This window comes from Gigantopelta aegis, chromosome 14 (genome assembly GCF_016097555.1).
Source record: "Gigantopelta aegis isolate Gae_Host chromosome 14, Gae_host_genome, whole genome shotgun sequence".
Taxonomy (NCBI): domain Eukaryota; kingdom Metazoa; phylum Mollusca; class Gastropoda; order Neomphalida; family Peltospiridae; genus Gigantopelta; species Gigantopelta aegis.
The window spans coordinates 13636050-13663494 of record NC_054712.1 but is presented as its reverse complement, the minus strand read 5'-3'; the positions used below and the strand labels follow the sequence as shown (position 1 = coordinate 13663494).

General features: G+C 40.3%; 1 protein-coding gene across 3 annotated transcripts in view; it reads right to left on the bottom strand.

The window, feature by feature from the left end:
• Positions 1 to 23425, bottom strand: part of LOC121388724 (ribonuclease P protein subunit p40-like) — a 52741-nt gene extending 29316 nt beyond the window's left edge. Inside the window, exons 1-4 of one of the 3 annotated variants that reach the window (XM_041520196.1) lie at positions 23338 to 23425; positions 19197 to 19338; positions 17450 to 17518; positions 12767 to 12916 (exon numbers count right to left, since the gene is read on the bottom strand). In XM_041520196.1, coding sequence (XP_041376130.1) covers positions 12767 to 12916; positions 17450 to 17518; positions 19197 to 19332 — 355 coding nt within the window. In that variant the 5' untranslated portion in view covers positions 19333 to 19338; positions 23338 to 23425. Of the gene's footprint in view, positions 1 to 12766; positions 12917 to 17449; positions 17519 to 19196; positions 19339 to 23293 lie in introns of all 3 variants that reach the window. The other 2 variants (XM_041520194.1, XM_041520195.1) reach the window with 2 other exon arrangements.
• Between the last annotated feature and the right edge of the window lie 4020 nt (positions 23426 to 27445).

Here is a 27445-nt window from a genome sequence, read left to right as displayed (position 1 = left end):
ACATTCCAGCGACAGGTTGATAGCCTTTGTAAAGTCATAAATAGGATGGGCAACCCCTTCCTAGATGATTATCCTGAGTTAGTAACTCTTGACAGTCGTAACTGCACAAGTGAGGTCGTAGTGAATACAGTCCATACACTGGAAGACATCGGTAAAAAAATGTATCAGGAGTATGTGAAAACAGTCCTTGTGGATCACACTCGTTCCATACATGATCCGATTTCAAAGAATTCACTACCATTATTCTCGACAAAAGTCAAAGCTACATCCAAGGATGGCAGGAAAGTAAAAGTTCTTCAAAACAATGTTGCACTCTTCGGACAGTTATACATCTCCTTACAAAACAGGGATGGTGACATCAGTGAATTCTTTGCACATGAGGTTCAGTCATACCCTCCTTCCTTGTCTGACTTTGGCAAGCTGAACCTACCAGGTACAAAATGCCAGTTGTTGCAGTGCATCGAAGAACCAACGCAAACAGAGCCACCTACAGCTTTTGACTGCAAAGTCCTGGATGGTGCTGTGATAGTGCACTGCTTACCTGTAACAAATGTCAGAACGTTCCATGACTATGCAGACAATGTTTTCATTCCCTACCTGGAACGACAGCTGCAGACAGCAAAACGACTGGACCTTGTATGGGATGAATACAGACCAGATAGTTTGAAAGAGTCAACCAGGGAAAAACGAGGGAAAGGTGTGCGCAGAAAAGTATCTGGTGACACCAAACTGCCAACCAACTGGCATGACTTCCTTCGAGACTCAATCAACAAGAAAGAACTGTTTGAATTTCTTTCCTCAAAGATGGCAGAGTTCAACTGTCCTGCAGGCAGTTCAGTATATGTTACAGCTGGAGAGAATGTTACATGTATTGGGAGTGAGACTGAAATGTCTAGCTGCAATCACGAAGAGGCTGACACAAGGATCGTGGTTCACGTGAGGCATGCACTGGAAAATGGTTCCAATACTGTCCAAGTGCGCACTGTGGACACAGATGTTGTTGTTGTCCTGACTGGTATGTTTCATGACCTTTCAGAATTTAACTCGGATTTAAACCTCTGGGTAGCCTACGGAATGGGGAAAAATTATACACATTACAATATCAATACTATTTGTGCACGCATTGGTGAACCTAAATCAAGATCCTTGCCTGTGTTTCATGCCTTCACAGGATGTGATACCACGTCAGCATTTCGGGGGAAGGGAAAGAAATCATTCTGGCAAGCATGGCATGCATATGATACTATCACAAATGCTTTTCTGCATCTTGCCACACATCCCTTTCAACATCTTGATTTGGACTCTGAAATATTCCAGAAGATTGAGCGACTAGTTGTCATAGTTTATGACAAAACAAGTAATATGACTGATGTAAACAGTGCATGCATGGATCTTTTCTCCCAGAAAACTCAAGCTGTAGACAAAATTCCACCTACTCAGAATGCACTTTTGCAGCACACAAACAGGGCAGTGTACCAGGCTGGCATCTGGGCTAACAGCATGTCAGCTCAACAAAAGCTTCCAAGTCCAGATGGATATGGGTGGAAAAAAGTAGGCAAGTTTTGGGAACCTGTCTGGATAACAATTCCTGAAGCTTCTCGTGCATGCAAAGAATTTGTCAAATGTGATTGTAAACGAAACTGTACAGTGTGCAAGTGTAGCAAAGCTAATCTCCCTTGCACAGCTCTTTGCCACTGTAAATGTACCAAATCATAGGATGACTTTAGATTAGCCTTCTAAGATTAACCTTAAGATTTCCATGTGATGTTATCCAATGCAACCATATGTGCTGATATTAGCAACTAACTTTGGCTATAGATTATTTTCTTAAAGGTAATTGTTTCAAGATCAAGCTCTGTCACAGCAGAATTTCTGTTCTGAAACACTGACTGCCAGAGATTGGTGATTGTTCTGTTTCATTGGCGGCCATATTGAATTTTTGATGCCATCTTGAAAGTGAATAAAATATGCAAGATATTTTGCTCGGAATCAGATTCATTGACCTGAACAAACCCTGATTTGAAACCTCATTTGTCCATCTATGACATTTATAGCCAAGAATATAACATATTTCAGTTTAGGTGGTAGCCATTTTGGATTTTGGCCGCCATCTTGGAAATTCCAAAACGGTCAAGATGGCTCCTAGGCTGAAATGAGTTGATAGGTCCAACTGAAGCACCATACCAAATTTGGTGCTTTTGTCCGCCATGTAACATTAAAGTCGCTAAGCCACCTGACTATTATATGTACAATGTAACTACAGTACGCTAAGTTCTTTCTTTTACTTATTTTTGTGCTTATATCCAATTAAGGTTCAAACATGCTGTCCTGGGCACACACCTCAGCTATCTGGGCTGATTGTCCAGGATGTCCAGTGGGTTAGTTGTTAGTGGTCAGTGAGAGAAAAGAGGGTGTAGTGGTCTTACACCTACCCATCGAGTCGTTAAAACTCTCTCTGGGTGGGAGCCGGTACCGTGCTGTGAACCCTGTACCTACCAGCCTTATGTCTGATGGCTTAACCACAACACCACTGAGGCCGGTACCGTGCTGTGAACCCAGTACCTACCAACCTTATGTCTGATGGCTTAACCACAACACCACTGAGGCCGGTACCGTGCTGTGAACCCAGTACCTACCAGCCTTATGTCTGATGGCTTAACCACAACACCACTGAGGCCGGTACCGTGCTGTGAACCCTGTACCTACCAGCCTTATGTCCGATGGCTTAACCACAACACCACTGAGGCCGGTACCGTGCTGTGAACCCAGTACCTACCAGCCTTATGTCCGATGGCTTAACCACAACACCACTGAGGCCGGTACCGGACTGTGAACCCAGTACCTACCAGCCTTATGTCCGATGGCTTAACCACAACACCACTGAGGCCGGTACCGGACTGTGAACCCAGTACCTACCAACCTTATGTCTGATGGCTTAACCACAACACCACTGAGGCCGGTACCGTGCTGTGAACACAGTACCTACCAGCCTCATGTCTGATGGCTTAACCACAACACCAATGAGGCCGGTACCGTGCTGTGAACCCTGTACCTACCAGCCTCATGTCTGATGGCTTAACCACAACACCAATGAGGCCGGTACCGTGCTGTGAACCCTGTACCTACCAGCCTCATGTCTGATGGCTTAACCACAACATCACTGAGGCCGGTACCGTGCTGTGAACCCAGTACCCACCAGCCTTATGTCCGATGGCTTAACCACAACACCACTGAGGCCAGTACCGTGCTGTGAACCCTGTACCTGCCAGCCTTATGTCCGATGGCTTAACCACAACACCACTGAGGCCGGTACCGTGCTGTGAACCCTGTACCTGCCAGCCTTATGTCCGTTGGCTTAACCACAACACCACTGAGGCCGGTACCGTGCTGTGAACCCAGTACCTACCAGCCTCATGTCCGTTGGCTTAACCACAACACCACTGAGGCCGGTACCGTGCTGTGAACCCAGTACCTACCAGCCTCATGTCTGATGGCTTAACCACAACACCACTGAGGCTGGTACCGTGCTGTGAACCCAGTACTTACCAGCCTCATGTCCGATGGCTTAACCACAACACCACTGAGGCTGGTACCGTGCTGTGAACCCAGTACCTACCAGCCTCATGTCTGATGGCTTAACCACAACACCACTGAGGCCGGTACCGTGCTGTGAACCCTGTACCTACCAGCCTTATGTCCGATGGCTTAACCACAACACCACTGAGGCCAGTACCGTGCTGTGAACCCTGTACCTGCCAGCCTTATGTCCGATGGCTTAACCACAACACCACTGAGGCCAGTACCGTGCTGTGAACCCTGTACCTACCAGCCTTATGTCCGATGGCTTAACCACAACACCACTGAGGCCGGTACCGTGCTGTGAACCCAGTACCTACCAGCCTTGTCTGATGGCTTAACCACAACACCACTGAGGCCGGTACCGTGCTGTGAACCCTGTACCTACCAGCCTTATGTCCGATGGCTTAACCACAACACCACTGAGGCCGGTACCGTGCTGTGAACCCAGTACCTGCCAGCCTTATGTCCGATGGCTTAACCACAACATCACTGAGGCCGGTACCGTGCTGTGAACCCAGTACCTGCCAGCCTTATGTCTGATGGCTTAACCACAACACCACTGAGGCCGGTACCGTGCTGTGAACCCTGTACCTACCAACCTTATGTCTGATGGCTTAACCACAACACCACTGAGGCCGGTACCGTGCTGTGAACCCTGTACCTACCAACCTTATGTCTGATGGCTTAACCACAACACCACTGAGGCCGGTACCGTGCTGTGAACCCTGTACCTACCAACCTTATGTCTGATGGCTTAACCACAACACCACTGAGGCCGGTACCGTGCTGTGAACCCAGTACCTACCAGCCTTATGTCTGATGGCTTAACCACAACACCACTGAGGCCGGTACCGTGCTGTGAACCCTGTACCTACCAGCCTTATGTCCAATGGCTTAACCACAACACCACTGAGGCCAGTACCGTGCTGTGAACCCAGTACCTACCAGCCTCATGTCTGATGGCTTAACCACAACACCACTGAGGCCAGTACCGTGCTGTGAACCCAGTACCTACCAACCTTATGTCCAATGGCTTAACCACAACACCACTGAGGCCGGTACCGTGCTGTGAACCCAGTACCTGCCAGCCTTATGTCTGATGGCTTAACCACAACACCACTGAGGCCGGTACCGTGCTGTGAACCCTGTACCTACCAGCCTTGTCTGATGGCTTAACCACAACACCACTGAGGCCGGTACCGTGCTGTGAACCCTGTACCTACAAGCCTTGTCTGATGGCTTAACCACAACACCACTGAGGCCGGTACCGTGCTGTGAACCCTGTACCTACCAGCCTTGTCTGATGGCTTAACCACAACACCACTGAGGCCGGTACCGTGCTGTGAACCCTGTACCTACAAGCCTTGTCTGATGGCTTAACCACAACACCACTGAGGCCGGTACCGTGCTGTGAACCCTGTACCTACCAGCCTTATGTCCGATGACTTAACCACACCACCACTGAGGCCGGTACCGTGCTGTGAACCCTGTACCTACCAGCCTTATGTCCGATGACTTAACCACAACACCACTGAGGCCGGTACCGTGCTGTGAACCCAGTACCTACCAGCCTTATGTCCGATGGCTTAACCACAACACCACTGAGGCCGGTACCGTGCTGTGAACCCTGTACCTACCAGCCTTATGTCTGATGGCTTAACCACAACACCACTGAGGCCGGTACCGTGCTGTGAACCCTGTACCTACCAGCCTTATGTCTGATGGCTTAACCACAACACCACTGAGGCTGGCACTTGAAGTTACTTCACCCACTCTCTTGGGACCTGATAAAAAGGGACTCTGAAAAAGGGGGAGGGGAATCTGACATGAATGACATTAAAAAATTAGATAAACCATCTATACATAGATCTTTGAAATATATGACGACTATTCAGTTACATGGTATAGGATTTCTGAAAGTAGAGAAGATTTTGTTTTAAATTGGCTTAATTTTTCCTTTTGGGCTACGCCTTAATCAAGCACAGTGATTGGGGGGGGGGGGGGGGGGGGATGATAGAATGACCTATTACACCTGTCATTCCCCATCATCTTTTAGCTGTGGGCTTAGTTTGACCACTTCGGAGAGTGTTCAGTAGTTACTTCTGGCATTGTTAAGAGGCACCTGTAACTACCTACTATGCTCCCCTACTACCAGCAGCCATTAGTTAGTGCCGTGGGTCAGACCAGCTTTATTAGCGGCAGAAGACGAGGATGCCAGGTGGGTGCAGGGAAGTACACAGAGAAGTACCCATGAAGGAAGTTGAGACAGGTAGGCCATGGTGTGGACAGCTCAGAAGACAGAGTTGGAGGAAACTGACAGAAAGGGTCGAAACAGATCGTGGGAGAAATTCCAAAGTGTTTTTTTATATTAAGATAATGAGAATGGTGGGCAGAGTTTGATAGATGAGAAAGATGAATGAATGTGTGAGCCAGCTTTGACAAACATTTGGTAATTCGATCTGACTTGTAGTCATCAGAGGAAACCCGCTATATTTTTCCTAACGCAGCATGGGATTTTTTATATGCACATTACCACAGACAGGAAAGCACATACCACGGCCTTTGACCACTTGTGGTGCACTATTGGAATGAGAAAACACCAATCAGTTGAATGGATCCACCAAGGTTTTGGGGAAGAAGTAAAAAACCACCACTAGAGCACATTGATTTATTAATAATCGGCTACTGGATGTCAAACATTTGGTAATTTTTACATATAGTCTTAAGAGAGAAAACCTGCTATTTTTTTTCCATTAGTAGCAAGGGATCTTTTATATACACCATCCCACAGGCTAGATATCACATACACGGCCTTTGATATACCAGTCATGGTGCACTGGCTGGAATGAGAAATAGCTCAATGGGCCCACCGACGGGGGATCGATCCCAAACCGACCACGCATCAAGTGAGCACTTTACCACTGGAAAATGTGAAAAGTTTACACATGGTGGACAATGGACGCCACTGTATGAAAGTCGGAAAACAGATCACAAAACAGGTCAGGTGAAAAACGACATATACTAACTGAACCAGGTGATAAATGATATTCTGTTTTGGTATGGTTATATCAACGTGGGTAAGTCGAGTGATCTTTAAAAATTAATCAAATTGTAATTAAGTTTTCAGTTGACATTTTCTTTTCAAAAATTTTACTAGCGACAGTTGTTAATCAATATGAAAATTTATCGCTACTAACTTTGTGTAGCATTTTTTTTTTTTTAATTACATGTATAGTATGATAAATTAAATATGAACAGACAATTTTTAAATAGCTTTTATATCATTTATTTATTGCAATTTTATTTAGTAGCCACAAAGAACAAATAAATTCAGGTACAGTTGTGTTTGATGTACAAAATGTGGTAAGTCATAATCGGTATTTTCTGGTTTGTCGCCATTTTAAAAAATAAACATGCTTGAATTCGCTTGCTAGTATTGCTATGTGACATCAACGTTTAACAAATAAATCAACTACAGTATAAAATTTATTTATTTATCTATCGAATTCCAATATATATTATAGAATAGCTGACAAAATTGACAAACTAGTTACTGGTAAGTTGTTTTGATGTGTCCCTAGTTACACAATAATTGGGCTATTTAATTTTCAATTTTGTAAATGATAATCCATTAATTTGTAAAGACCACCGTAGAATATCCGTAGCATGTTTAAAAATTATCCAATTAAAAATCTATGAGACATATTTTGAGATTTATATAAAAAAATTAAATAAATTAAAAAAATCATGGCCACTGTAGAGGAATTTTATTTGGTAGCTGTTCAGCGTTTACATACTGATTTCTATTATTTGGGAATAGGGTTGTCCGAAAGTCTTTGTACATTTGATCCGATTCAGCTTGACGACAAGTAATATAAAATCTTAATTACCCAGTGGTATACATGAACTATTTGGGTCCCAAAGTAAAAATATTTTTTACAAAGTATAGAACTATTTATATGTTATATCTTATATAGTATCAAGTTTCAGCACTATTAGATAAAAACACTAGAAGAAGATAAATTTTGAATGTTAAATTTTTATTTGTCTTTAAAATTTAAAACTTAAGGAGAAAATAAACTTGGAAAACATTAAATATTACATTTTTATTTAATTGTGTTTAATTTAATTTAATTTTTTTTTTTAAATTCACAATTTCCAAAATCTCTCTCTATAGTAGTTTGTGAAGACTGCCCCTAAGAAGCATTAGTCTTAATTTCAGAACTATCCAATCAAATCTTTAGAAGATGATAGAATTTAACATTTTCAATGTTACATTTTGATTTAAAATTTTAATAAAAAATCACAAATTCAAAATTTCCAAAATATCCTTTTATTACTTTGTGAAGACTGCCCCACAAAATCATAGCACCATATTTCAGAACTATCCAATCAAAGTTGAAGTAGCGAATATCTAATTTAGGTCTATTATATTTAATGAATATGTTGAGGTTTTGGGACGAGATTGTTATCATTTTTTTTTTTTTTTTTTTTTTTTTTGATACCTGTATTGTATTGACACATGGCAATCGCTATCCCCAACCCTGCACTTGGAAATTATCTTTTATAATATTGTATATAATTGTATGCTTATTAGCCACATGCTTAAAGTAAATAAACTACTGCTACTACCAACTTTTGTTTTTTTTACTTTCCCTTAGGTATTTAAAACAATAAATGATTAATTAAGGGTTCATTTCAAACGTCCTACACATCGCACTGTACAAACAATGTTCGTGGGAGGGATTTGATGGGGGACATAATATCAGTACTGTTTGGATCTTGATAACAATTTCTTAATTAAAAAAAGCCATGTCTAAACATACTTATTTCAAAGGAATATTCTCCATTGTAACAACACTGCATGACAATAAGAACGATTGTAAGCTGCTATGCCGTAGAATCATGGAGATTATTTTAATTATGGAAATCAGTCAATTGAATTCGATTACAAACCTTTTTTATTTCAGAGTATAATATAAAATGTAAGCAGTTTAAAACTTTCATTTATAAGAATGACTGACATAATTTTAATAAAATATCCAAGTAGACACCATACGTTTTCACTTCATGAATATGATTTAATAAACATAACCAGTTGCAAACAGGCATTATGTCATTATCATTATGTTTAACGGCAGGTGGTTATCTGAACATCTGAACACCTGTATGACAACTGTAAGTCATGGTCCTAATCGCAGGACGAACTTAGCAAGCAAGAAAATATGACGGGCAAGACTCTGAAAATGGGACTTTGGCAGTACAAGGATATCTATTCCCAGATCTATTTAAAATGTTCATGTTTGTTAAGGACGACCTTCAAAATTTAATAATGTCAAAAATATGGATCGCGATATTACGTGATACATTTCAGAATTGTATCGCGATCTCTGAATCTTGCATAGCGATTCGCGACGCGATACTAACAAAATGTTCCTGTGTTTACCACAATTCTTTGATCATTGATTTGCTCATGTTATGTATGCCATAATGTTCCACAAAGTTCCTTAGATTTTTCATAACCCATGTTTTTTTTCCTAATATTAGAGGAAACCCGCTACATTTTTCCATTAGTAGCATGGGATCTTTTATATATGCACCCACCATCCCACAGACAGGATAGCACATACCACGGCCTTTAATATACCAGTTGTGGTGCAATGGCTGGAATGAGAAATAGCTCAATGGGCCCACCGACGGGGATCGATCCCAAACTGACAGCGCATCAAGCAAGCGCTTTACCCCTGGGCTATGTCCTGCTTCTTTGGGGAAGAAGTCGAAATGTGAAAAGTTTACCCATGGTGGACAATGGACGCCACTGTATGAAAGTCGGAAAACAGATCACAAAATAGGTCAAGTAATAAACGACATATACTAACTGAACCAGGTGATAAATGATATTGTGTGTTGGTATGGTTACAAGTGGGATTAGTTGAGAGATCAGTAAAAATTAATCAAATTGAAATTAGTTTTCCACAAGATGTGCCATTCTGATTATTGATTTTTTTCATGTTATTCACACCATAATGTTCCACAAGGTTCCTTAGATTTTTCATAACCCATGTTTTTGTAATATATGTCGAAAACATACATGTACATGTCAGTGATTTCCCTAGAAATTAGGCAAGGCATGGTAGACCAAACACTTTTGGGGCATTTTCACCATTTTCGGGGCACTTGTTTTTCATTAAAAATACAAAAAAAATTAATTAAAATAAACATTAATGTAATGTATGTGCTTGCTTTAATAAATGAATGGCAAAAGATATAAAAGGCATATTTTATTAATTAATAATACCTTTTTGGGTGTTTTATAAAGGCACTTTTAGAATGAATTACTGAAAAAGGCTTGTTTAATCTCAGGGCAGCATGGTGCTGATTAAGGCAAGATGGTGCTAGACTATTGAGGCATGGTGCTGCACCATGCTAAAACAAGCTAGGGAAAACACTACATGTATGTACCTATAAGCCTGTCCTCATTTAGTATCCCATGGCTCAGACTTAATGATGGCACCAACAGCAATGGCTGTGCTTCAGGTGCATTGCCAATGGCACTTTTGTACAGCTAGATAAAAATTACTACCGTTGGTAAAACTCCTCAATAAAAAAAAAAGAAAAAAAAAAGATGTACATATAATTTTGAAAATACTCAATGAGCAGATTTTCAAACGATACTGTTGTTAAAAATGTTTGCAATTTGAGAACAAGAGGTAGCATTGCATCATAGCTGTGACGTACATACTCTGATGAAGTAAGTTAGTTGTTGGCATGACTTTCACCATGGAAACCATTCTCACACACAATTAACCACCAATAGTGAAGCACTGTTTTATGATGTTAAAAAGTATCTAGGGGAGGATTGTTTTTTTTCTTTCCCTAGGGAAAGATCACTTTTCTTTCCCCCACTTCTCTCTGTCAATATGGGTAATAAATAATTTGTGGGTACATAATGAAATCAAAACAGACCACGAGTGCCCCTATTAACTGGTTATGGGTTTAAAATGTCTTGAAATTAAACACTGCACTTCATCAAATATTAAACAGCAGGTTTTTTTACTACATGTATCGACCGGTATCTAAAATTGAAAAAAAAGAAATTTGCAATATTTTAGGGAACGTAATTTTACCTTCCATACCCTCTGGAAAAAACATGAGTCTGTTTCTCTCCCTCTCTCAATAACAAAAATAAATACAAAATCATGAACAAATATTTTCTCACTATAACATATAATGTCAAATACTTTTAATTTATTAGGATGTCCGATTCTAATTTGCAAAGCTTAACAGATGTGCATGCTGGCGGCATCTTGATTTATGTTATGGATATACATGTACAGTACACTACCAGTAGCGGTGATATGAAATATTTACCATACTTCCTGGGTTTCTCTTCCAGTAGCAGTGATATGAAATATTTACCATACTTCCTGGGTTTCTCTCCCAGCATCAGTGATATGAAATATTTACCATACTTCCTGGGTTTCTCTACCAATAGCGGTGATATGAAATATTTACCATACTTCCTGGGTTTCTCTCCCAGTAGCAGTGATGTGAAATATTTACCATACTTCCTGTTTCTCTACCAGTAGCAGTGATGTGAAATATTTACCATACTTCCTGGGTTTCTTTCCCAGTAGCAGTGATGTGATATATTTACATACTTCCTGTTTCTCTACCAGTAGCAGTGATGTGAAATATTTACCATACTTCCTGGGTTTCTCTCCCAGTAGCAGTGATATCAAATATTTACCATACTTCCTGGGTTTCTCTCCCAGCATCAGTGATATGACATATTTACCATACTTCCTGGGTTTCTCTCCCAGCATCAGTGATATGAAATATTGACCATACTTGCTGGATTTCTCTACCAGTAGCAGTGATATGAAATATTTACCAGACTTTCTGGGTTTCTCTCCCAGTAGCAGTGATATGAAATATTTACCATACTTGCTGGGTTTCCCTCCCAGTAGCAGTGATGTGAAATATTTACCATACTTCCTGTTTTTCTTCCAGTAGCAGTGATATGAAATATTTACCATACTTCCTGTTTCTCTTCCAGTAGCAGTGATATGAAATATTTACCATACTTCCTGGGTTTCTCTCCCAGTAGCAGTGATATGAAATATTTACCATACTTCCTTTCTCTCCCAGTAGCAGTGATATGAAATATTTACCATACTTCCTATTTCTCTTCCAGTAGCAGTGATATGAAATATTTACCATACTTCCTGGGTTTCTCTCCCAGTAGCGCAGTGATATGAAATATTTACCACACTTCCTGGGTTTCTCTCCCAGCATCAGTGATATGAAATATTTACCATACTTGCTGGGTTTCTCTCCCAGTAGCACAGTGAAATGAAATGTTTACATGCTTCCTGGGTTTCTCTCCCAGTAGCAGTGATATGAAATATTTACCATACTTCCTGGGTTTCTCTCCCAGGCAGTGAAATGAAATACTTACCATACTTCCTGGGTTTCTCTCCCAGTAGCACAGTGATATGAAATATTTACCATACTTCCTGGGTTTCTTTCCCAGTAGCAGTGATATGAAATATTTACCATACTTCCTGGGTTTCTCTCCCAGTAGCAGTGATATGAAATATTTACCATACTTCCTGGGTTTCTCTCCCAGTAGCACAGTGATATGAAATATTTACCATACTTCCTGGGTTTCTTTCCCAGTAGTAGTGACATGAAATATTTACCATACTTCCTGGGTTTCTTTCCCAGTAGCAGTGATGTGTGAAATATTTACCATACTTCCTGGGTTTCTTTCCCAGTAGCAGTGATGTGAAATATTTACCATACTTCCTGGGTTTCTCTCCCAGTAGCAGTGATATGAAATATTTACCATACTTCCTGTTTCTCTTCCAGTAGCAGTGATATGAAATATTTACCATACTTCCTGGGTTTCTTTCCCAGTAGCAGTGATATAAAATATTGACCATACTTCCTGGGTTTCTTTCCCAGTAGCAGTGATATGAAATATTTACCATACTTCCTGGGTCTCTTTCCCAGTAGCAGTGATGTGAAATATTTACCATACTTCCTGGGTCTCTCTCCCAGTAGCAGTGATATGAAATATTTACCATACTTCCTGGGCTTCTCTCCCAGTAGCACAGTGATATGAAATATTGACCATACTTCCTGGGTTTCTTTCCCAGTAGCAGTGATGTGAAATATTTACCATACTTCCTGGGTTTCTCTCCCAGTAGTAGTGATGTGAAATATTTACCACACTTCCTGGGTTTCTCATGTCTGCAGCTGAATGTTGACGGCCTTCCTTCCAATCCAAGCTGCTCGTATGTGTCTTTGGTGAGGTTTAACACAAGAGTCCCTGAGAAGAAAAACAACATGCAATTACATGGAGCAGGACGTAGCCCAGTGGTAAACCGCTCGCTTGATGCACGGTCGATCCGGGATCGAACCCTGTCGGTGGGCCCATTGGGCTCTTTCTCATTCCAGCCAGTGCACCACGACTGGTATAAAAAAGGTCATATGGTATGGGGTATCCTGTCTGTGGGATAGTGCATATAAATGCAGTGTGTTACCTCTCTGAGACTAAATGTCAGAATTACTAAATATTTGACATCCAATAGCCGATGATTAATAAATCAATGTGTTCTAGTGGTGTCGTTAAACAAAACAAACTTTAACGTTTACTAATGGGGAAAATGTAGCAGATTTCCTCTCTAAGACTAAATGTCAAAAGTACTAAATGTTTAACATCCAACAGCCAAAGATTAATAAATCAATGTGCTCTAGTTGTGTCGTTAAACAAAACAAACTTTATGTAACTACATGTATTTAAAATGCTTAAAAATACTTGCTTGACAGACTGACCCTAGTCTCAGTGACAGTCTCATCCTCGGTGACAGAACGACCCTAGTGTCAGTGACAGACCGACCCTAGTCTCGGTGACAGACCGACCCTAGTCTCAGTGACAGACCGACCCTAGTGTCAGTGACAGACCGACCCTAGTCTCAGTGACAGACCGACCCTAGTCTCAGTGACAGACCGACCCTAGTCTCAGTGACAGACTGACCCCGGTCTCAGTGACAGTCTCATCCTCGGTGACAGACCGACCCTAGTCTCAGTGACAGACTGACCTTAGTGTCAGTGACAGACCGACCCTAGTCTCAGTGACAGACCGACCCCGGTCTCAGTGACAGTCTCATCCTTGGTGACAGACCGACCCTAGTCTCAGTGACAGACCGACCTTAGTGTCAGTGACAGACCGACCCTAGTCTCAGTGACAGACTGACCCTAGAGTTAGTGACAGACTAACCCTAGTGTCAGTGACAGACCGACCCTAGTCTCGGTGACAGACCGACCCTAGTCTCAGTGACAGACCCTAGTCTCAGTGACAGACCAACCCTCTAGTCTCAGTCACAGACCGACCCTAGTCTCAGTGACAGGTGACAGACCGACCCTAGTCTCAGTGACAGACCGACCCTAGTCTCAGTGACAGACCAACCCCAGACTGGCCCTAGTCTCAGTGACAGACAGACCCTATTCTCGTTGACAGACCGACCATAGTCTTGGTAACAGAAAGACCCTAGTCTAAGTGACAGACCGACCCTAGTCTTAGTGACAGACCGACGTCACTGACCGACCCTATTCAAAGTGACAGACCGACCCCCAGACCGGCCCTAGTCTCAGTGACAGACCGACCCTGGTCTCAGTGACAGACCGGCCCTAGTTTCAGTGACAGACCGGTCTTAGTCTCAGTGACAGACCAACCCTAGTCTCAGTGACAGACCGACCCTCTAGTCTCAGTGACAGACCGACCTTCTAGTCTCAGTGACAGACCAACCCTCTAGTCTCAGTGACAGACCGACCCTAGTCTCAGTGACAGACGAACCCTAGTCTTAGTGACAGACCGGCCCTAGTCTCAGTGACAGACCGACCCATCTCGGTGACAGACCGGCTGTAGTCTTGGTGACAGACTGGCCCTAGTCTCAGTGACAGGCCGGCCCTAGTCTTTGTGACAGACCGACCCTAGTCTCAGTGACAAACAACAGTTTTTACAGACTACTGCATATTTTTCTCTATTACAGCCATTTTTTATATACTTGAAATCAGACATGACTTTGATGTTATTGTTTAGATTATACATTTCCACACATCCAAAATGTTTCTGGTGACAAGCTCTCATCTATTTTATAGGGTATTTTAACTACATGCGTGTCCTAGCTGTTTCACTTTACTGTAACTTTATCCAAATTTGTTACAGGTTTGCAGATTACCCAAACTAGGGTCTGTGACTTTTAAGAAAAACAGGCCTTTGTAAATGTGGTCTATTGTAGCAGGTTGTAGCTCAGTGGTACAATAAAGGCTTTTCTTTCCCATCCCAACCAGTGCCCAAGAACAGCTATATAAAGGCACTGGTATGTACTGTCCTGCCTACATAAAGGAGTAACCTATAGTGTACCTTGTACACAATGAAGTGGGTTTCTTCCCCATTGTTCTCTGGGTCTTTTTTTTTTTAACAACACTAGAGCACATTGATTTATTTATCATCGGCTATTAAATGTCAAACATATGGTCATTTTGACATATTCTCTTAAGGGATCTTTTATATGCACCATCCCAAAGACAGGATAGGACATACCACGATCTTTGATATACCAGTCGTAGTGCACTGGCTGGAATGAGAAATGGTCCAATGGGCCCCCTGATGGGGATTGATCCTAGACAGACTGTGCATCAGGCAAGTGCTTTACCAGTGTTCTGCGTTCCACCCATCTCTGGCTCTAGTATAGAAATAATCATATTTTAGACACCAAACAACTGCAATTTATGATGAGGTGTTGTTAAAGAAATATTCCATCACATTCTACATGTATTTATTAACACTCAAGGCTTCTACAATTTTTATAAAAGCCACTAGCCATGGGATCAGTGATTTAAAAAATTTATTAGCCACAATTAAAAATTCACTAGCCCTACTTTAAGTTAATACAATTTTTACTAAATAATAGCTACTGTAATAATCAGATATGTCACCTAAGGATGGAAATAGAGCTTAAAAACACCAAAATTATAGGGTGCGGTGGGGGCAAGATATTCATATTTACAAAATATACTTAACTGTAACATTTGACAATAAAAAATTCACTTGCCATCAGGCATGGCAATAGTAGTTATTTACTAGCTCAACACTAAATATCACTAGCCATGGGAGTGGGGATACCATAATCTAGAAGCCATGTCACACCGCTTTTGTAAAACACAGTTGTTTGGCATTTTGTAACAGTCAGTTTCACTGATACCTGTTCATTTAACTTCATTTCACATATTTAAATGAAAGATTCATTAGTTACCAAGTCATGAAATAAATTCTCATTTTGCCATATTCTTTTTTCTTTTCTACTATATTTACTTCATTCCAACACATTAATTAATCATCAGCTGTTGGATGTGAAACATTTGATAAATCTGACATATAGTCTAAAGAGGAAACCCGCCACATTTTTTTCTGCCTCCATTATCATAAAATAAATTGCTGACTATATTGCATTATAATTTATTGTGGTGTAATTGGTAGTCTTCTTTCACGTCATTGGTCCAAGGGGAATAACTCATGACACATAAATTTGTTAAAACAGCAAACGGGTTAAGAATTGATATACATGTATAACTAAATGACACAGTCATTCTACCGTGGTCCATCTAGATGTAGCACTGTAGTGTATGACCAACATTACTTGTAGTTGTGTGTAAATATACACTATAAAGGCTGTTTATTTCATGGGGAAGGAGTGTGCGTCTGTAGTTCTGTGTAAATATACACTATAAAGGCTGGTTATTTCATGGGGGAGGAGTGTGCGTCTGTAGTTGTGTGTAAATATACACTATAAAGGCCAGTTATTTCATGGGGGAGGAGTGTGCGTCTGTAGTGGTGTGTAAATATACACTATAAAGGCCGGTTATTTCATGGGGGAGGAGTGTGCGTCTGTAGTGGTGTGTAAATATACACTATAAAGGCCGGTTATTTCATGGGGGAGGAGTGTGCGTCTGTAGTTGTGTGTAAATATACACTATAAAGGCCGGTTATTTCATGGGGGAGGAGTGTGCGTCTGTAGTTGTGTGTAAATATACACTGTAAAGGCCGGTTATTTCATGGGGAAGGAGTGTGCGTCTGTAGTTGTGTGTAAATATACACTGTAAAGGCTGGTTATTTCATGGGGGAGGAGTGTGCGTCTGATGCATGGTTGTTGGGCAAGGATTCATTCCCGTTAGTGGGCCTACTGGGCTATTTTTTTGTTCCAGCCAGTGCACCACGGCTAGTATATCAAAGGCAGTGGTATGTGCTATCCTGTCTGTGGGAAAGTGCATATAAATCTCTTGCTTCTAATGGAAGAAATGTAGCAGGTTTTCTCTCTAAGACTATATGTCAAAATTACCAAATATTTCATATTCAATAGCTCATGACTAATTAATCAATGCGCTCTAGTAGTATTGTTAAACAAAACAAACTTTAACTGTTTTGTCAGTTTACCACAGAGTCTTTAGTAATTTTGACATATAGTTTTAGAGAGGAAACCCGCTACATTTTTCCATAAGTAGCAAGGAACCTTTTATATGCACCATCCCACAGACAGGATAGCACATATTACGACCTTTCAAATACCAGGCATGGTGCACTGGCTGGAATGAGAAATAGCTCATTGGGCCTACCGATGGGGATCGATCCCAAACTGACGGTGCATCAAGCAAGTGCTTTACCACTGGACTACGTCCTGCCCCAGAAGATGAAAGACAGGAGCTGTGCCATGGAGCTGTCCAATTGGCAAGAAATGAAATGGAATTCACAGGAGAGAAAGAAAAGTACAGCAAGATAACAACAAAATTCCATAAAGCTTACCATCTGGCAGCAGAGCCACACAATTGTCTGTATCAATGTTTGTCCCATGTGACAACATGTACATCTCACCTGTTAACAAATTCAAAAGCAACACTTCAACAGGTATTTTAAAACAATAATCACAGACCACAAATACATATATCACTTTTATAACTATTTATTATGCCAGCAGGCACTCATAACGGGGGGAAATAATGTACACTATTATTGGATGATTTGACGCCAACAAACCAATCACCTTGTCGGTACTAAATATGACGTAATCACAATTTGGCAAAGCACACAAAATGACGTCACATAGTTTACAGTGTTTGCGTTTACGTCTTTCTGATTTCAATGTTAAACTTGTAATAAAATGATAGTTTAATGCAATTCATTACAGATTTCTTTTTTTTACTCAATATACAGAACTTTGGGTTTTGAAAATTATCTGTGTACCGTAAATAAAATACAAAGTTAAAGCAATACCCAGAACAGTAAAGTAGTTTACGTCGTTTCTATATACATGGACATGTAGCCGATGTAGGCTATGTCGAAAATAAAGGATTTTAAAACCCCCAAATAGCTGGTATAATAAATAGAATAACAAACTTGGTACCAGTTATTATAAAATGTATGTCCCTTGTGAAATAATTTTCACTCAAGACATAAATTTGATAATAAGTTGCCATGCCTGACGGCTAGTGAAAAAAAAATATTGTCAAATGTTGCAGTTAAGTCTATTTTGTAAATATGGATATCCCGACCCCACCCCAACCCCGAATGTTAGTATTTTTAAGCTCTATCTCCCTCTTTAGGTGACATATTTGATTATTACTATTATTTAGTAAAACTGTATTAACTTAAAGTAAAGTAGGGCTAGTGAATTTTTAATCGTGGCTAGTACATTTTTAAAATTACTGATTCCATGGCTAGTGGATTTAACAAAAATGCTAGAACTTGTGTAGAAGCCCTGCTTGGTGGCAAACCAAACATTCACTAGCAGGGCTAGTGGATAAATTGTCGAATCCTGCCACTAAGTTAAAACTCTTTGAAAATGGTTGATTTGATATTGGAATATCAGGCTGTAAACCACTTGCACCGACCAGTGATCCATAACTGGTTCAACAAAGGCCATGGTTTGTGCTATCCTGCCTGTGGGAAGCGCAAATAAAAGATCCCTTGCTGCTAATCGGAAAGAGTAGCCCATATAGTGGCGACAGCAGGTTTCCTCTCAAAATCTGTATGGTCCTTAACAATATGTCTGATGTCATATAACCATAACTAAAATGTGTTGAGTGAGTTGTTAAATAAAATTTCTTTTTTCTTCTCATTCCAACCAGTGTACCACATCTGGTCAAAGGCCATGGTATGTACTTTCCTGTTGGTGAGAAAATGCATAAAAAAAAGACCGCTGTTCGTCAACTAGAACACATTGATTAATTAATCATCAGCTATAAGATTTCAAACATTTGGTAATTCTGACTCGTAGAGAAAACCTGCTACATTTTTTTCATTAGCAGCAACGGATCTTTTATATGCACTTTCCCCACAGACAGGAAAGCACATACCATGGCCTTTGACCAATTGTGGTGCACTGGTTGGAACAAGAAAAAAAGAAAAGAAAAAAAGTCGAACGGATCCACTGAGGTGGTTCGATCCTGCGATGCAAGCACCTCAGATGAGCGCTCAACTGACTGAGCTAAAGTCCACAATATGACAAACTGAAATTCTGCACTTTGCTACATGTACATTATAAAAAGCTTACCTTTCTTGACAAATGCTTCTATAAATTCTTTATCAATTAGAGCACATGCTGGAAGATTGCATACGAGAAATGCCTGTTCGTCAACAAGACGTTCTGTCATAACACTGGGCACCGTCTCCACACCAGGTAGAACCATTGAAACCTATAAGTACATATGACATTGTATAGAATAAAAATATGTTATATTTTTCGTCAACAAGACGTTCTGTCATAGCACCGGGCACCATCTCCACACCATCGAAACCTACAAATACATATGATGATCCTGAATAGAATAAAAATATGTTATATTGTTTCATCATAACACCGCAAACTGTCTCCACATCAGGCAGAACCACTGAAACCTACAAATACATGTACATATATATAATTGTAACCGGGTGTTTTTAAACTACATTCAGTACACACATATTATTTTAAAACACTGTTCACAGTTTTATTCTGTCAAGGTATACTTGTGCAGGCTTTCTTTGATTTCTTGCTTTCTCTGGTTTTCTGGGCTTGGGTTGTGCTCCTGGATAACTTGGTTCTGGCAAGCCCAGTGTCATTGTTTCTGCATTCTCCTGGTCAGAAGCTTTGTGACATTCAAAGAGGAAAGGCCATTCTTAAAGAAGAGAAGATTTTATTCACAGAAAGTGCACTGCTAACATTCACAAAGAATTTTAATTGTAAATACATATTGGATATGATTTAAACCGTTACTATCTGTTTTAATTACTTATTTTAATCAATAAATAAGATTAGGAGATTTATTAATTAATATTATAGTTATAGTATTGTAGTTGTTATACATAATATTTTTATTAAATGGTTACATTATTTTTATTGAATAGCTAGTAGAGTAGGTTAAAGTATATATTTTCTATCATAAATGATTATTATCTCTAATTTACTATATTTGGAAAATTAGCATAATAACTAAGTTATTATGAGATATTTGTTAAATTAGTATGTGTACATGTATAGGGATTTATGTGTACTTTATAGACTTTATTTGATTATCAGGTGCCATCATTATGTAACACCACAACACGCAGTATGCTTGTGTAAAGATCTGACCCACAGTCGAAAGGTAAAACTATATGAAGACAGGCTATGGTGTAGTTACACTGTAGCTTTGTATTTATGTATGTTATAAGTGGTTTTATAGTGTTTATCAATAATAGAATATTCAATGTATTAAATTTTGTGATAGATGCATAATCAGTGATTTGTAAGTTATTTTATGATTTCCTAACTTCAATGATACATTGAATTTAATGTATGAATATGTAATTGGATAAGATATTCTGTATTTATGCTTAAAAGGTCAGTGTGTTTACACTGGCTAGTATATTGGTTTATTCTCAATGTAAAGTATGTAATTAATTTTAAGATAAAAGTATAACTAAGATTTGTACACATGTGAATGTGATTTTAAGTATTCACTTTTGGGTTATTTCAGGGCCTTTATCTATTGTTCATTGTTATGTTTGGAGCCAGGATTCTTGATATCCTACCCGATGGAAGGAAATGTTTTATTTAACAACGCCTACCCGATGGATGATTCAAATAAACCCTAAACCCTGCCGAATTGTTTGTATTTTTCCTCATACAACACTTCAGTAACATTTGGAGCCGATGTAGGGACTGGGTGCGTTCTTAACACAAGAATACAATTATCCAGTCAGAACCTGTAACAGTTCAACTGCCCGTGGCCCACAGCTTCGGGACGTAGCTTCACTTGCGGGGGGAGTACGTAGTAGTGTTGGTATAAAGTGCTCCTACTGGTAGCAGATAGCGGGAATTTCCCTATTAGCTCAGTTGGTAGAGTATTGGACTCAAATACCGAGTGTCTGTGGTTCGAATCCCATTCGTGAAGGTTGATTTTTTTTTATACATAATAAAAAAGGATACTTGGGGCTCAATCATTTATGCAACCTAAATGTATCCACAGCTTTTAATTCATGCAAATGGTTACATTGTAAAATTAAAAGCTGCAAACATTATAAACTAGTCTGATTTTCAGATGTAGCCCTGTGGTAAAGCCCCTGCATGATTAACGGTCGGTCTAGGATCCACATGTATCCCTGTTGGTGGGCCCATTGCAGGGTGCGAACTTAATGACTGCCGTCAATGAGATATAAATTGCTTTAGGTCGGTAAAGCTTCGCAATGATGGCAAAATGTTTACACCTGGTTTACAATAGCTACCAGTATATACCATTAGTACATTTAAAATATGACTGCATACAGCAACATAACCTTTCAGTCGTATTTATTTGTTGCAAAAGTCTCTTGTTTTCAATTGCCATGGGTAGGCTTTAAATTGACATCGGAGGGCCGTTTTATCCACAGCAATTTTGTTTTTATTTTGCTGTGGGACACAAATTCTTAAGTTCGAGCCCTGCATTGGGCTATTTTTTGTTCCAGCCACTGCTCCATATCTGTTGTAACAAAGCCTTGAAAGATTGTGGTATGTACTATCCTATCTGAGGGAAGGAAGGAAATATTTTATTTAACGATGCACTCACCACATTATATTTACGGTTATGTCGTCGGACATATGGTTAAGGACCACACAGGTATTGAGAGGAAATCCGCTGTTGCAATTTCATGGGCTACTCTTTGATTAGCAGCAAGGGATCTTTTATATGCACAGAGAGGATAGTACATACCACAGCCTTTGTTATGTACCATACACCAGTTGTGGAACACTGGCTGGAACGACCTATCTGAGGGATGATGCACATAAAATTACTTTAAAGATCTCTTGCTGTTAATGGAAAAAAGTAGCTCATGGGGTGGCAGCAGCAGGTTTTTTCTATCACTATCTGTCTACTGGGGTACAGGCTAAAACGGAACCGTGCCAAAACGGAACCATTTTCTTTGGTGAAAACGGAACCATTTTCTTTGGTGAAAACGGAACCATTTTTATTGGCGAAAACGGAACCTATCATGGCTAAAACGGCACCATATATAAATATATATAACTTATCTTATTTTTAATTTCAGGGTTAGGGTTCAGAGCAATGAATAGGGGTTGGGGGGCGGGGGGGCTGAATTCGGAAGTATTTCCATTTTGATGACGTAGACTGGCCACACTGTTTATGTAATGTTACTACTAATATTACGTATTAATAGATTATAACATGATGTAAATACGTAAATTAAGAGAGCCAAGTGCATTACTACCCCATTCCCCCTCCCCTGCCCCCTCTATGTCTGAATTTCTTTTGATTTTTTTTTTACATTGGTACACTTCACTCTTTGTACATACTTTGATGCCTAATATACCGACCTCGGTAGGGCTGTGGTTAAGTCATCGGTCTCCAGACTGGTAGGTACTGGGTTCGGATTCCAGTCGAGACATGTGATTTTTAATTCAGGTAAAGACTCCAAATCTGAATGAGTGCTCAGTCGAGACATGGGTAGGTTTAAATCACTTGCTCCGATCAGTGATCCATAACTGGTTCAACAAAGGCCATGGTTTGTGCTATCCTCCCTGTGGGAATCATAAATGAAAGATCTCTTGCTGCCTATCATAAAAGAGTTGCATATGTGGCAACAGCGGGTTTTCTCTAAAAACTGTGTCAGAATGACCATATGTTTGACTTCCAATAGCCGATAACACACTAATAACAAAGTTGACAAGATTAAAACATTTTAAGTTGTTTTGTTAGTCTTTTTTGTCTTATTTACTATTCTTCAAATAAAATTCAATTATGGTGCCGTTTTAGCCATTGTAGATTCCGTTATAGCCAATGCTGGTTCCGTTTTGTCCAATTTGGTTCCGTTTTCGCTTGGTGCCATTTTGGCACAGTTCCGTTTTAGCTATAACCCGTCTAATGCCATATAGCCTAACCGTAGATAAAATGTGTTGTGTGTTGTTAATTTAAATTTCTTTATTTATTTTTGAATAGCATTAGCACATTAAAATATATGTAGGGAAAGGCAAGAGGAAACTCTGTTATGTTTTGGCAATCATCAACAACCAAATAGTAATACTTGAAATAGTCGCAAGCTACCGTACTGTCTAAAAGTAAAATACAAATCGTCAAATGTTTTCATAAAACTGATGGCAGTCATGACATTATATATATTTGATATACATCTTACAGCATAATTAAAATAGTGGTTCCCAATGTGTTTTGCATGTTTACTTTTCTCCTTTAAGAACGATGATCTTTCAAATAATAGTTTACTAGCTGGAAAATCATGTCTAATGGGCGCAGACATTTTTTTTTTTTTGTGGTATACTTCCACCGTTTTATTACAGAGACCCCATGCATTTAAAACGAGTCCTGTATTACCAGTACCTTCGAGTAACCGCGAACCGGCCTATTAACGAGAAATGGTTTCTGTACACGCACATTGTAATGCACAATTGATTTGACAAAATAATAATTTGCCGTGTACAACCAACACATGTTTATAACGATGTCAGTTTATTTTCTGAAGATACACTCATGGGGCGGGACGTAGCCCAGTGGTACAGCGCTCACTCGATGCGCGGTCGGTGTGGGATCAATCCCTGTAGGTGGGCGCATTGGGCTATTTATCGTTCCAGCCAGTGCACCACGACTGGTATATCAAAGGCCGTGGTGTCTGTGGGATTGTGCATATAAAAGATCCCTTGCTGCTAATCGAAAAGAGTAGCCCATGAAGTGGCGACAGCGGGTTTCCTCTCTCTATATCTGTGTGGTCCTTAACCATATGTCTGACGCCATATAACCGTAAATAAAATGTGTTGAGTGCGTCATTAAAAATAACATTTCTTTCTTTCAAATACAATCATGTGGCTTTTCACTGGGCTATGTCCCGCCAACTCGAAACCTACCATGAGCTACAGTTAAACGGCTTCTCATAAGCTTATGATTTGTAACCTCAACATGTATCAGGGCCGTACCCTCCGGGGGGGGGGGGGGGGGGAGGGGCATATGCCCCCTGAAAATATTTTTATTTTTTACTCCAAAATAAGAGCATACACATCTCAGAGTTTAATTTATATAATGTTTCATTTGTTTATAAAAAGTAGTGCCCCCCCCCCCCCCCATAGGATTTTGATCAGGGCACGGCCCTGTGTATACATTTCTTTTTCTCTTCTTAAAATATGACACCCAGTTTACGACCCACTGCGTCGTAAACATTTTTATTGATACAAACCAGGGTCGTAGCTAGGATTTTTTTTTGGTGGGGGGAGGGGGGGTGGGGGGGGTGGGCAACTCAGTAGTTAATAGTCTAAAACTCCTTAAACAGTTAAGAAGAGAATTTTCTTTAAGTTTCTATAATGCTTTCCGGATTTTTTCGGGGGAGGCAACTGCCCCCCCCCCCCCCCCCCCCGCTAGCTACGGCCCTGCAAACCCTCTTTGCAATTACAGCAGGATGCTTACACCTATAATATAATATGCAAGACCGTTTTAGGCCTAATAGTTTCCGATCGTTCTGATGGCTTATCCTCTTTTCATGCACTTCACAATGATCTTCTTTTCTTTTTCTTTTGCGTTCATATCCAGTCGATTACTGTACACACACCGTGCTCAATATATTATACGTACGAAGAAGAATTCAAAAAATACAACGACAATGGACACCGCCATCTTTATCACGTAGTATAGAAGTCGCTATATACACGACGGCCGTACATATAACCTTGGCTAACGAGGCTTGGCTGTCTCTACGGCGGTCGTCTTTTATGGGGAACGTTCAGTAAAAGGTCAACATATTTTATGTTTATGCAGGTCCATTCCCAACGACGCAGGGGGTGAAAATGGCAGGTTGATATGACATGGATTATCTGCCCGTGGTTTGATGTGACGGTGATGCGGGGAGGTTCGTTATCTGAACACGGGTTATTAGCCGACTGTGTGTTCAAAGACGTGTTAGCAACTCTCAAGCTGTCACGCAAGGAATGTTGACATTCCCTTGGTAAACATGAATTAATCTCTAATCGCTTTGTTTTACACAAACTGGCGAGTCACTTTTATAATATCACGTTGTGTGCATGAATATGCGCACGCGCGTCTAGATGCGATATGTGTGTGGTGTCTGTGAAAGCTCGCGCGTGATTTTGCGCATGTCTGGTGCTGGAAACTTGGGGTGGGATTCGCTTTTCAGTCGGTGGTGGCATGGCCGTCACTATGACTTTATTATTATTTATTTATTTATTTTTGGGGGGAGAGGGTAATCTTGCAGATGAATTTTAGAACGGACGAGCAATGAAGGCGCAAGACATTAGGAGGTCCGGGAGGAAGCCACCTACCCCCCCCCCCCCCCCCACCCCCACTCCTCGGACATTTTGAAATCTAGTGGCACTGAAATATCATTTTGCACATACCAGTCATGAGGCACTGGTTGGAACGGGAGAAAGAACAACAGTTAGAGAATGGGTTATACAATTACTGTATCATGTCTTGCCATCTTACGCAAAGTCCCCCATCCCCATTATATTATCTGTTGCGCCGCTTTTGAAATCACTTTTATACTGTCGTAATCTCATTGAAATAGTCAACACAGAGGGGCGGGGTGTTGCAAAAATTAATTCATTAGATTCCACCTGTTATCTGAAGGTAATTTCACATTATCCGTGACCGTGACCCCGACCCTACCCGAGAGCACAAACTTAAAAGAGATCTTGTCCTGTTCAACAAGCGTACTTGGCCATTTACTTGATATTATAAGCTCGTTAATTCCGACGTTTGACCTGGCAGTCGTTTGTTGGTAAATATACATACATACATGCATGCATGCATACATACATACATACATACATACATACATACATACATACATACATACATACATACATACATACATACATACATACACACTCTAAAAAAAAGAAAAGAAACGCATAGTGAGATTAATCCGACATTTCATTGCAATGTGTAAATAGAAGCGACGATGACGTTGACATATGCACGTACACCTTAGGACCAGTTCAAAAATCAAGAATATCAAGGAGGATAAGCTTGTCGAAGGCAACTGGTTCGAGACCAATTAAAGCTGGTAATATAAAATTATAATATTTAGTACATTTTTATTTGAACAATTCTACCACACCACTCATCCATAAAATAAATAAATAATTTCAGGACATCCCACAAAATACCTCTATCCTGATTTTTGCCCGAATTAAAACGAAAATGTCCGAATCTGGATAAGAACATTTATTCATATCTGCATTAGAGCAAAACGGGGCGGGACGTAGCCCAGTGGTAAAGCGCTCGCTTGATGCGTGGTCGGTTTGGGATCGATCCCCGTCAGTGGGCCTATTTGGGCTATTTCTCGTTCCAGCCTGTGCACCGCGGCTGGAATATCAAAGGCCGTGGTATGTGCTATCCTGTCTGTGGGATGGTGCATATAAAAGATTCCTTGCTACTAATGTAAGTATGTGGCGGGTTTCCTCTCTAAGACTATATGTCAAAATTACCACGTTTGACATCCAATAACCGATGATGAATAAATCAACGTGCTCTAGTGGTGTCGTTAAACAAAACAGCTATATACGGTTCCAAACGAACCACTACGCGTTTTACATGTTACAACTAACTCTGTGAGTAGAATAGTGGGAATACACCGTGGTGAAAGGTTTTCAGGCCAGCTGATGTTGCTCGAACGTACGAAGTTATGCACCAGGACATTCATGACCCCTTCATCCCATGAGATAAGGGCAGAATGAACCTCGTGAATGGTAGAGCGATTGTCCAAGGTGCACATTCTCCGTGACTGGTACATGAAAGGCTGAAGCACGTATTGTCTTGCCTGTAGGACAGTTAAAACGTTTATTTTAGTTTTACAACACCACTAAAGCACACTTATTTATTAAACATCGGATGTTGGATGTCAAACATTTGGTAATTATGACACTTAGTCATCAGAGGAAAGCCGCTACATTTTTTCCCCATTAGCAACAAGGGATCTTTTACATGCACTTTTCCACAGACAGGAAAGCACATACGACGACCTTCGACCAGTTGTGGTGCATTGGTTGGAACAAGAAAAAAACCCATATAGTCGAATGGATCCACCGAGGTGGTTCGATTCTGCGACGCATGCACCTCAGATAAACACTCAAACGACTGAGCAAAATCCCGCCCCTGACACCAATAACACATATTGATTTATCAATTATCGGCTATTGGATGTCAAACATTTGGTAATTTTTGACATATAATCTTAGAGAGAAAACCCTCTACATTTTTCTATTAGTAGCAAGGAATCTTTTATATGCACCATCCCACAGACAGAATAGCACATACCACGGCCTTT